At 32.3% G+C, this 13,338-nt stretch overlaps 1 protein-coding gene across 1 annotated transcript; it reads left to right on the plus strand.

Moving 5' to 3' along the window:
• The first annotated feature begins 292 nt into the window (after positions 1–292).
• Positions 293–12,598, plus strand: LOC147387717 (GDSL esterase/lipase At1g28610-like). Its single transcript, XM_086420227.1, has 6 exons — positions 293–530; positions 3,109–3,327; positions 5,817–5,819; positions 9,294–9,442; positions 9,889–10,165; positions 11,944–12,598. The coding sequence occupies exons 1-6, from the start codon at positions 293–295 to the stop codon at positions 12,210–12,212; spliced, it is 1,155 nt and encodes a 384-aa protein (XP_086276353.1). The 3' UTR covers positions 12,213–12,598.
• Positions 12,599–13,338: the final 740 nt, after the last annotated feature.

The following is a 13,338-nucleotide window of genomic DNA, read 5'->3' on the forward strand; positions in this document are numbered from 1 at the left end:
CATTAACTTAAAAACAGGGGGCATCTCAAATAATCAGAAAAATCCAGAGGGCCCGAATATCTTAATCATTTTATCCTAACTTACTCATTGTGCGTATTAAGATATCTTAATAATCTTTCACAAGTTGCTGGTTTTCCTGACTATGATATCTTGTATTGAACAGATACGGTGATCAAAATAATATATTATTCTTATAGAAGAATGCCAATATATAATTTCTGCATGCATTCCATCAAATTTAGTTCTATCAGACAACTTAGAACAAGCAAATTAACTGTTCTAGCTCCTTGCCATGGCCTTGTATCCTCTTCTTAAGCTTCTTCTTGTATTGCTAGCCAACACTGCTGGTCCAGTTTTGTGTTGCTACACTTCCATCTTCAACTTTGGTGATTCACTTTCAGACACAGGAAATTTACTCTACTTGGAAGGTGATCATCCTTCTGTTAAGGGTAGATTTCCTTATGGAATGACCTATTTTCATCATCCAACTGGTAGATGCTGCGATGGCCGTTTGATTATTGATTTCATTGGTACGTAATAATAGTTCTTAATCTAATAATTCTTTTAAAGTGTTTCGAAGAAGAGTTACCTTCAATATATATATATATATAAAAATTAAATGGAGCCCATATCACTTGGGTCGAATATAATGTTTTGAAAGCCAAACCGATAATTAAACCCAAATTTTACTCAATTTGCGGAACCTGGGTCCAACCAAGGTTCAGTTTGATTGGACCGATTTCTATTGATCATATATTCATAAATAATGAACACGCCCAATTTGTCCTTTTTTCCTTCAAAGGTTATTCAATTGTCACTTTATATAAAATAAGAAGTCCAAAACAAAAATATTAGTTAAATTAATAAGAGGTTTTTTATTTAACTAAACACTCCTTGAAAAAAAAAAAGCTATACGATTTAGCAGATATATCATATGATTTAATAGATTTAGTGATTTTATTTGTTAGTAGATGTTGGCAATTAGAATTTTAAATTTAATAGTTTTCTATATTTTATCTAATACTAAATCTTAAAAGACGTAAATAACGGATTGACTTTTCCATATTTTCTAATTTGGAAGAGGAATACTTGAAATTTTTTCCGAAGAATCAATTCTTTGAAATTGACGGTTCGATTAGTTCTATAATCATTTTTTTTTTTTGACACGGTCTTGCTTAGACAACAATTCCTAATGAACCAATCGATTTTTAAACAAAATATAGTCAAACCCAATTGGACCGTCGGTCTAGTTTTGTTTTTAAAGCACTAACAAAAGAGTCAAATATGCAACTTTCATTGTGCTAAAATGTAATTAATAGGGCTACAACTTGGGTGGGCAAACCCAAATCCGCTGGGTTGAACCCGACCTCGAGTCATGTCTGGGCATAATTAACTTGGGTTCGGCCTCGAGCAACAAAAAGAAAAACATGCCCGATTCAATTCGGGTTGGGCGCAAGCTTATGTATCATCGTATTGACCAACCTAATTCGCCCAAATACGAACTTAATATGATTATAATTTAAAAATATTTCTTATCTTTGTTTCTTTCACACTCATAATTCATATTTCAATATGTATGCTTTTGTTTATCTATATATCAAAACTAATGTAAGAATATTTTTCATTACATAAGTAATTGTTTTGTTTTAAGTGTAATTCTATATTTTCATACGAATAATATAACTTTAAATTTTTTTTATTTCTTCAAAATTATGATTATTAATAAAAGAAGATTATTTTAGTTAACCTTAATATATTTCTCCTCTCTTTAAAGTTGCTTATAATTATATGTCAATAAACTTTTGAAACACATTTTTCGAAAAAAAAAAAAATAATTATAAATTTTAAGTTCTTTTGCACGTCACTTATCTTTATATATACCAATACTAAATTACTTAGTATTAATGTGAAATGAATTAATCTAAACAACCCAACTTAGCTAGGGTTTGGGTTGAGCATTTCATTCATGCTCGAGATCAGGTTGGGCCAGTGCATGGATTGGTTTTTGTCAAGTTTGGGTTGGGCGTTGGTTGATCCCCAACCACCCAAGGTGCAGCCCTACTAATTAACTTAGAGAGATCTATTGCCACACCAAAATTTTCTAAGAGCACCCCAAGTCATATGAAAACACCAAAATTAGCATACATCTTGAGGGGCTCATAGTAAAAGTTGGTGTGACAATAGGAAACGCTCAAAACTTATGCCATGTGATTTTGAGATGCTGAGAAGCTAGGCAATTGATTGTCTATTTTTCATTTACCTCCTTGTATTCTTGAAAAAAAAAAAGTCCATTTTCTAAAAACATGTATCTTTTCTATGGAATATTATCGACATTAGTTGGACATAAAAAGGGTCCTAAAAGGGCCCCAACCTTTGGAGGTACAATATAGCCTTTTTGGAATGGATGATTTTCATCAACACCTAAGTTTTATCTCTAAATTCAATGAGATCTCTCTTGTATGTTTTGCATAGTGGGATAACAGTTTTTCAAAAGTTAGGTAAGTAGATTCATTTTAAATTATTTTTAAATTAAGAGAGATTCTATTGCCACACCAACTTTTGCTAACCCCACACTAATTCCTTTATAAATCACTTAAGTATTGCGGGTGTGGTCTTAGTAAAAATTGTTGTGGCAATAACAATTCTCTTTATTTATCTAGCTACTTAGATATTTATTTAAGGAAAATGCTGAAGTTACTGATAGGCAATGACACTGCGTCAGGCATTGAGCTGACGCCGTGGTGTGCACAGAATCATGGTGATTTTCCAGAATATACAACTGAAGACATATATGATTTTTCCGCACAGAATCATGGTGTCCCATGTTGTCACTCCGGCCCTACTCATAATTTAAAGAGTCGCATTCTCCATGGGTGGAAGATTGAAACTCTCCTCTTACACAGCAAGACATACCACAACCTGCGGAATTAATACAAAAAATATCTCTGTTTTAAAATTTCCTTGGATTATGACAGACGTGACATGCATTGAGGTGTGGGAGGAGGGTGCATATGCGACACGAAAAGTGTTTATGATGTTGCTTGGTTAAAAAAAAAAATTTGCTATGAGCTTATAGAAGATTTAATGAAGATTGTGATTTGAATACAGCTGAATCTCTTGGATTTCCGTTGTTACATCCATATTTGATACCCATGAATGGCCAAGATATACGACAAGGAGTGAATTTTGCTGTCGCAGGAGCTACATCCTTGGATTACAGTTTCTATAAAAACAGAAATATCTATAGTCCCTATTCCAATTATTCTTTAACAACTCAACTTGAATGGTTCATAGAACTTCTGCCTTCGCTTTGTGACCCATCATCAGGTACTCCCAACCTTTTTTTTTTAATCTCTTTAATGTAAAATTTAAGATATGCCTCACGAAATAGATCATGCATCACTTGATTATGTTCTATTCATTATATAAGATGCACAATAGTGAAGTGCACGATGATATTCAAATCATATTCTATTCTTCATTAAATATGGTGTATCACTGTACATCTTATTTAGTTAAATATCTAATTGATCATATATTTACAACGTGCAAAAGCGTATATTTGACGGTCCAAAGTTGTCAAATTTTTCATTGTCAATTTTTTTTTTCGACGGACCGAAACCGTCAAATTATTGGACGATGAGAGAAATTTGATCGCTTTAAGCCATCAATTGAAAAACATCAAAAATTTCAACGGTCATGAGCTATTGAAATTCGACTTTTAAAATTTGTGGGCTTGGGACCATCTAATTTTCTTGTCAAACTTTTAGTTTTTCCATAGTGATTTTTATGTGAAATGAATCTATTTACTTAAATATCTAATTCTTGGGAGGCAATTGCACTTTCGATATCTCATATGATATGCAATTTTCACTATGTGAAAACTGTATATTTTGACAAGAAAATTTAACAAGTCAAAGCCCACAAATTTTAGAAATCGAATTTCGACAACCCATAGCAAATGAACTTTTTTACGTTATCTAATTTGACGGCTTAGAGTCATCAAATTTTTTTCATCCTCCATTAATTTTATGATTTCAGTCCATTAAAAAAAAATTTGACAATGAAAATTTTGATAACCTTAGGCCGTCAAATATAATTTTTTTGCACGTTGTGTTTAGATAGTTGTTTTCAATCATCAATAGGGGACAACTAATCATCAATAGATAGTTGTATCTTCTACTCTTCAATCTCTTATAGAAAAAGATATCTCTTGAACTTCTAAAAAAAAATAAAATTTAAACATGTTGAGGGCCCCCAATCTCTATGATTACCCATGAAAAAAAAAAAAAAGTTAGGTCCCCTAATAGCATAGGGGAGCAAAAGTTCATAATTAAGTGTGAGTTGTACAATCACGTGGGAACCATTAGTTTGATTAGAGTTGTCAATGGATACTAATCGGTTCGAATAACCTTATATCCAAATTCGAATCCGAAAAAATGATATTATAGTCAAATCCGATGGATATTCTAAACGAGTATTCGAATTCGAATCCAATTATCATATCATATATTCGATTATATCTAATTCGCAAATTCGAACAAAAACCCTCTCCGTTCTCAAAATCAGTCTTCTTTCAATAAAACATGTAATCTTCAAACACTTCCTCTATTTCAACCATTAAAGGACGATAGGATTTTTGGGGGAAAGTTTAGAAAAGAAAAAAATGAAGAACGCCCTCACTTCAATTAATTTTTTTCTCAAAAAAATATCACCTCTTTCATCTTCAAAACTAAACATCTACCACCTTTTGCATTCAATTTACTTCAATCTGATAAGATTTTTAGGGGAAATAGAAGAAAATTAATTTTCAGATTAAAAAACTGAGGTTTTCTACAAAGGGGATTTAGGGTTCCAAGAGGATAGAGTTTGAGTTCGAATCTGGATCAAGGGTTAAGATGAGAGAGAGAGAGAGAGAGAGAGAGAGAGAGAGAGAGAGAGAGAGAGAGAGAGAGAGAGAGAGAGATGGGATTTACCTCGAAATGGAGCTCGTTGGAGATGATGACGGAATTCATCTAAAATATAACGAAAATCGTCAAAGAAGATGATGGTTTGACGGAAATGGTGGCTTTGGTATTCTCAAAACATATGGGTGTGAATAGGATTCGGAGTTTTGATCATCCATTGACACCCCTAACTTTGGGTGTGATGTTCACAGTGAGAGTTGGATTTTCAGGAGCCAACTTTTTGATGTTCAATTTTCGAAAGTTGACTCACCTTGGAGTTGCGGGGAATTCCAACTCCAGTTGGAAGATCCTGGAAAATATTTTTTACAAAAGAAAATCAACTTTCTAAATCAATGATTTGGTTGGAGATAATATATCTATTTATTATCAGTATTATATTAATTTGTAATTTCTGATTAGTACAATAAAAACAATAATATGACCTTTATTACTATTATTCTTTATTTTATTATTTTATTATTTTTTTTTCTCACTACTATAATAGTAATAAATAAAATTAAAATTATGGGATGAGAGAGATTTGCCAACTGTCACCTCTTAGGGTGAAAGGTGATATGCTCCAATTTTAATAAGTTGGAGAGTTGGTAATTTTCCAAATCATTGGAGGGAAGACTTCCAAACATGCAATCTTTGGCAAGTTGCGAGGGGTGCAAACTCTTAGGTTCAACAATCTCTTTTAAACACGTGATGTAGCTCAATAAACGTGAGTGGGATAGCTAACCAATTTTATAACTTCTTAAAATTGACGTATTTCAAATTTCACACCAAGAGATAATCTATTTGGATCTATTAGTTTTTCTTTCTCCGAGAGAGAATCCAATAGAACAGCTAATTGATTAGCTAGAAAAGGAGGTGCGTGCCCTTTCACTCAATTTGTAGCCAAGTCAATGTCCCTTATGAGTTGTCTCTCATCCTCATCCTCATCCTCATCCTCGAGGATATGAGATGAGGATGTGACTGGTACTCTCTTGAGGATTTAGCCGCCTTTTAAAAATATTTGGAGGGGCCCTTTACAGACGCTGCTTTCCAATATAAAAAAGGATAATAAATTAATAAATTAAATCATAATATAATTTAAAATTTTTTAAATTATAAATAATAATAATAATAATAAGATTCATATTATCATTTTATTGTAATAATGAGTAAAATAATAATTATAAATAAATATATAATCTTCAACCTCAACATTGATTTAAGAAATTGGATTTTAAAAATATATATATTTTACTTGATCTCCTATATTTTAGTTCTATGCAACTTTTACGGTGAATTCTTATGGGAACTATTACTTTTCAAATGCATCCTTAGTCTATATGAGAAACAAAGAGGGTTGTTCGAAATACACATTTGAAAATCTTTATATTTCTAGAAGTGAGAAGTGATTTAAGAGTAGTGGATATGTTTAGTTTTGAACGAGCATACTTCATCAAATCAGCAAAAGAAAATTTTGCTTGTAAAAATAGGCTAAATCGTCAGTTCCAAGCAACATGTGAAAGATCCCTTCATTAAATCTAATTGAGTTTTTTATCGTAACAGGATTATTTTTCTGCAAATTTTTTGAAATATTGCCTCATGGATTATTTGAAGTTTTTGTTGAAGGAGTGGGTTGACATATTCACACTCCAATATTAATTCGAAATTCGTGAGCAATGTAACCGAATAGTACTAAAAATATCGAAGAATAACAGTTAGCATGATTAGAAAAAATAATTAGAGATTAATTAACCTAGTAAGAGACAAGCATTATGTGGTTCACAACTAAGTGTTTTATGTCTGGATGTAAGCATTGGATCATGAATTTGAATTTGAGATGATTCAATCTTTTCGATGTAACTGAACATATCTATATAATAAAACACAATTGAGTTGGTACAGTTGTGTGACATAGACTTTTGTGTGGGACCCACTTTAATCATTTTATTATTTTTTTCTCTTTACCCCTAACTTTATTTTTGTTCCTCTAACTTTATTATATTTCCTATTGTAATCTATTTTATTGTTTCTCATCTTTTACCCTTTTAACATAAAAATTATTTAATAACATCCTTCCAATTTTAACATTTTATTTTTATGTCTTTAATTCTTTCATTAAGTTATAGTTTTGTGGAACTTACTTTATTTATTTTACACTCAACCTCGTATAACTTTATTATATTTTCTTATTTATCTCTTTAATCTATTTTATTGTTTTTCATCTTTTACCCATTTAATCTTAATTTTTTTTAATAATACCCCAAATTCAATTAGGTTCGACCTAAACCCACTAATTTCGTGTCGTGTTTATAGGTCATGTTAAAATTGCCACCAAATTTTTGTGTGAGACCTACTTTAACTACTTTTGTTATTTTTTCTCTTTACCCCTTTAATTTTATTTGAACTCTTCTAACTTAATTATATTTTCTCTTTTATCTCTATAAATCTATTTTATTATTTTTCATCATTTACCTCTTTAATCTCAATTTTTTTTAATATACCTATCTAACTTTTTTTTTTTTTTTTCACTTTTATGCCTTAAACCTTTCTATCAAACTATAGTTTTGTGAGACCCATTTTATTTCTTTTACATTTCACCTCTTATAATTTTACTATATTTTTTCTTTTATCTCTTTAACACACTTTATTGGTTTTCATCTTTTACCATTTTAACTTTAAAATTTTTCAATAATACTCTAAAACAATTAGGCTTGAGCCAAACCCATTAATTTTGTGTCTTTTCAAGTTGTGTTCATCGGTCGTGTTAAAATTACTACCACCTGCTCTAACTTTATTTTTTATTTTTTACTTTCATGCCCTTAACCTAAGATAGGATGCCCGTGTAGTATGAACACATTAACTCTAGTGTACATAATAAAACACAATCGTAAGTCTCACTCCAACTACAATTATAAGGTATAAAAGTCTCATCCAACTACAATAGAATGGGGTCTACTTTATTGTCTTTCTTAATCACCTCTTCAACTTTATTATTTTTCCCTTCTTCCCCTTCCCTCCCCTCCTTGCACCTTTTCAATAATATCTCTATAAGTGTATCATTCATCTATAGTAGAGTAGGGTCCATTTTATTACTTTTTCCTTATTACCCCTTCAATTTTATTATTTTTTCCCTCTTCCCTTCCCCCACGCTTTCAACAATATCCCTTTAATTTTACTATATTTTCCCATTGAGTACATTTTTCAATAGTACCCTTTTAACTTTACTGTCTTCCCCTTTTACCCCTTTTACCCAATTTATTGTCTTTTTTTTTCTCATTTCTTTATAATATCTCTCCAACTTTATTATTTTTCCTTTTTTATTCTCTTTACCTGAAAGATTTTAAATAATACCCTTCCAACAATATTATTTTTCATGCTTTTACTATTTTAACTTCAAAGAGGATGCATGTATCGTAGGCACTAGTGAATTCTAATCTATATAATAAAATGCAATTATGGACCTCACTTTTATATAGTTTTATGGGGATAAATATCTCCTCTAGGGGAGTGAAGTCCACACTACCTCTACTTCATTTCTTTCCTCTTCACCCCGTTCCACCTTATTATCTTTCCTCTCATGCTCCGCCCTTCTTTCTTTAGTAATATCCCTTTAATTTACTATATTTTCTCCTTTACCCTTTTCTCAATAACACCACTCCAATTTTTCTATCTTTCTTTTTTTACCCTTTTAACTCCAAAGAGGTCGTCCGTGCCCCTTTACTCTCTTTCTTAATAACACCTCTCCAACTTTATTATATATTTTTCTCTTTTAACACCTTAATCTTGTAGGTGTTTTAATAATATCCTTCCAAATTTATTATTTTTTTCATTTTTACCCCCTTAACTCCAAAGAAGATGTTCGTGTTGTAGGTATGGACAAACTTTAGTTTATATAATAAAATACAATAGTGGATCCCACTGTTATTATAGTTATGGGAGATAAACATCCTATTGAAGTGGGCTCCACATTAATCATTTTACTTTCTTTCCTCTTCACCATTTCAAGTTTATTGCTTTTCCTCTCCTCTCCCTTTTTAATAATATTTTTCTAATTTTATTATCTTTCCTCTTTTACTTTTTTTTTTTTTTTGGAATAATAACTCTCTACATTTACTATATTTCCACTTTTATACCTTTAACTTTAAAATTTTTTAATAATACCATTCCAACTTTATTATTTTTCATTTTTACCCCCATTAACCCCCAAAACTATGGCACGGGTGGACTCTAGTGTATTAATAATAGGCCAAGTTAACCTAAAAAAACATATTTGAAGTTAGAACAATTTTCTTTCCTCTTACCCCTTGTCTTTGAAAGTATATACATAGAAATAATTTCTATACTTTGTAGACTGCAGAGACTTCTTGAGTAGATCTCTACTTGTTATGGGCGAGTTTGGAGGAGACGATTACTACCACCCATTTAATGATGGAAGGAGTTATGAAGAGGTTCGAACCTTTGTACCTTTGGTCGTGAATGCCATATCCGAGGCAATCCAGGTGAGCAAAAATGATGAAGGTGGGATATTCTCACATTGGGAAAATATATCTAAATTTCATTCTATAAATTTCCAGCTCCATTGGATTAAAAAGCAAACACAAAAACATCATATCCAGGGTTGTCAATGGGCTGGTCTAGGCCATAACTTGCCCAATCCTATTATGACCACAAAATCCTAACATAAATATCATATCCAATTCTTTGGTAACTGATATTTATTATTTTTAGATTTTGATTTTTCCTATAGAAGTACTAAGAATTTTCCCTTTAAGAGTGTTAACATTAATACTAAAATGGTGCATAGTGACTCTAAGGAAAGGGTTGATTGTCATCACTCCAAAATTTTATTCAAAATTAAATGAAAATATTATAACATCACATTCATGCCAGCTATTGGATATGAGATAATTTGTTGATGACTTCTTCTCCTTCTTCATGGCAAAAGACTTTAATCAAACATGAGGCACAAATCTTCATGGTCCCTGGACTTCTTCCAACTGGTTGCTCTCCGGTATCTCTCACGTTGTTTCAAAGTCCAAACAAAGAATTATATGACCCAGAAACTGGTTGTCTGAACTGGTTAAACGAGCTTGCTGAGTACCACAATGATCTTCTTCAGAAAGAGTTGAATAGGTTGCGAAAGTTGCATCCTTATACTACGATAATCTATGTCGATTACTACAATGCTGCTATGCTTTTGTATCACTTTCCGAGTCAATTTGGTGCGCATTCTGACCTATCTCATATACGTTTTCCTTTTTGTTAAGTATTTTTACAATATAATTCTATTTTAACTTTGGAACACCCTACTTGCACATTTACAAAAGGAACGCTCAGCCCATCTCAAAAATGTAATGTGGAACTCTTTCCTCGATATGAATTTTTAGCCATGCCTTAGCCTAAGTAATGATTTATATTAGTTCTAATATATATGTTTAAGGATACCATGAAGCCTAATTCAAGCGATGAATGGTAGCAACCTCTAAAGTCATGAATTTTTTGTAAATAATTTCAAAAAGTTTATGTTTTAAAAAACTTGTGAGTTGCTATTGGCACCCGAACTTTTACTTATTACAGCCCAAGTTATTAAGTATTTATCACACCCTAATTAAAGATTAAAAAACACCATTCAAACATTACAAACACAACGTGAAAAAGCCTATATTTGAAGGACCAAGGAGTCAATTTTTTTTTTCAACGGACCAAAACCGTCAAATTAATGGAGGATGAGAGAAATTTGATGGCACTAAGCCATCGAATTGGGAACATAAAAAATTTCAACAGCCATGGGCCGTTGAAATTCATTTTCTAAAATTTGTTGGGTTTGGCCCATCAAAATTTTCAGTTTTCACGTAGTGAAAGGTTTGACTCAAATTATTTTATATTTTTTTTATTTTTATTTTTATTGATCAGCTAGTGTTTAAGGGACCCCTCCCTAAAAAACAGATTCAACGAGAACACTTACAGCATAAATCCTCAACCAAAATTCTGGCTAACTTAAAATATAACAAAATTCCTCCATTATAAAACAATCATTGGAATGACTTCCCAATCTAGCCAAAACATTATAACATTAGTTCAAACAATTTCAATAGTGTTTACATATTTATGTTTTGGCTCATATAAAATCTTAAACCCAAAAGTTATAAATCTAGCAAAAGAAATGAGATAGGCACCCCAACTTTTACTTATTCACAATCATTTACTTATTTTCTTTATTTTTAATTGGGGTGTAATAAGTAAAAGTTGAGGTGTGCAAGATTTCAGCGATGAAGGCAAGCTTATGGGGTCAGCAAAGGAATTGTATCCCCCCGTTGCCCACAATGCTGCCACCTCCAACCAGAATTTTGGAATGTTCAAGGAGCCACTCCTTGATTAAAATTTATCATACAGTGACAATAAAAATGGGTGGTATCTTGATTTTGAATTTCGTCTTATTTTTCAATTTCTTCTTTTTTGATTAATAAATCTGAAAAATAAAAAGAAAAGAAAAACATCAAAACCCTTAGTATCTTTCATTAATCACGAAAGAGTCCCCCTAACCTTATTAAGTTAGCAAGGATTTCATCCTTACTAAGGGTCTTTAGGCTCACCTCTTCGCATCCAAAAACATGATTCGATGCTTCAAGATTGTAGAGGATGAGATTCTATGATTTATTTTTTCACTTTCGAATTTCATTTTTAAGTTTGGGAGTTATGTGGAAGTTTGGTAGCTGTCCATTATCAAAATTTTGGATTTTTATCTGAATTTTTCTATGAAACTTAGAGGGGATGTGTTAATCCATTAGAGCAAAATCACTCTTAGTAGGTCTCAAAATCTTACCATGTTAATAAGGAAAGGGCTTCACATCACGGAATGAGAGATTGAAAATAATGGTCATGACAGCATTGTTGTCTTGTTCCATACTTTTCACCTGTCAAATCAGGTGAACGCCACTCTACATTATTGGCCCAATCGGACTTATGAGTGCATTTTTCTCTACTTTTTGTATTGTTTCAGGGTTTTCGAAGCCCACACTAGTTAAAGCCTGTTGTGGAGCAGGAGGTCTATATAATTACAATGCCACGATTAAGTGTGGAGAGAGGGGTTCAATAGTCTGTGAAGACCCATCATTGTATGTCAACTGGGATGGTATTCACCTAACGGAAGCCGCATATAAAACGATTGCCACTGGCATATTAGGTGGATCCTACACCATTCCTCCCTTCAACACCTCTTGTTTAATACCTGCAAGGGAAGTTGAGCACATTGGAGTTGATATGAAATAGTCATCATTCAAACATAAGTGTTTGATGGATGTTTCGAATTATTGTAAAAGAAAGAAAATTTATGTACGCATGGGGCTTTGATGTATATATAGTGCTTGATGGAAAACAAGAGTTTATCAATCTTTGCGTGGTTTTAAATCCTAGTTTCTCATCTTGTCTCGTTCACCAATGATACAAAGATGACTCAGTAGAGCAATCCCAAGAACCTATCTGGACCCACTGCACCATGAACATTCATTCCCTTTGTCGCGCCCAAAAACCTCCACCTATGATGCCGTTACACACAATGTCTGATTCTGAGAATTAAAAACTTTGATCCTATGCCCCTCCAATAGATCTTGGTGTAGAGATGTAGACTCTACAATTAATATACCTTTGAACTAAGAATTGTTATATTTCCAATCCTGTTGGATCTTCGCTAAAAGTGCCATCCTTTTTTTTGCTCTGGTTCTTGATAGCTCTGATCTTTGCAGATAAATGGAAAAAACTTGTATTTCTTTGTTATGTTTTAACCAATCAACCCTAGATTTCTATCTCCAAAGAGATTCTTCGTGGTTTACCAAATATCTGAATACTCTGCTTTTGCTTTTTTATAATACACGTACACCTCTTGAGCCTTCCCTTGGCATACCAATTTTTCTTCACATCCTTGAACTTTAGCTTCTACCCTTTGATCTTTAACCCCACATTTCCCATCACATCCTTATTCCATTCTTTCAAAACATCCTTTAATTTTGCCCTTGAAAAATTAGTACAAAGGAGAGCCAACTGCCCAAGCCTCGGAGAATCTTTTATCGTTAAATGTAAAAAATTCTCTCTCCATCCAGAAATCCGAAAACCTGAATTGTTTTGAACCCCAGAAGTGTTTAGAAAAGTTAGTGTGCAATGGGCAATGGTTTGAAGATAAACGGGGAAGATGGAAAGAGTGAGAGACCCCAAAGAAATTATCTAGGAGGATGAAAATAAAGCTCTATCCAATCTTCCCCAAAGACATTCTTTTCCATATCTATTATGCATTATGGGAGCTTTGATCCCTTAAAGCCTATGTCTACTAGACCACATCCCCTACGAGGTTCCTGAAATCCTCCATAAAAGCATAACTTGAATAGTTACTGTGGGGGGAAAT

The sequence above is a fragment of the Akebia trifoliata genome, chromosome 13 (genome assembly GCF_017979445.1).
Source record: "Akebia trifoliata isolate Shusen 1 chromosome 13, ASM1797944v1, whole genome shotgun sequence".
In the NCBI taxonomy this organism is placed as follows: domain Eukaryota; kingdom Viridiplantae; phylum Streptophyta; class Magnoliopsida; order Ranunculales; family Lardizabalaceae; genus Akebia; species Akebia trifoliata.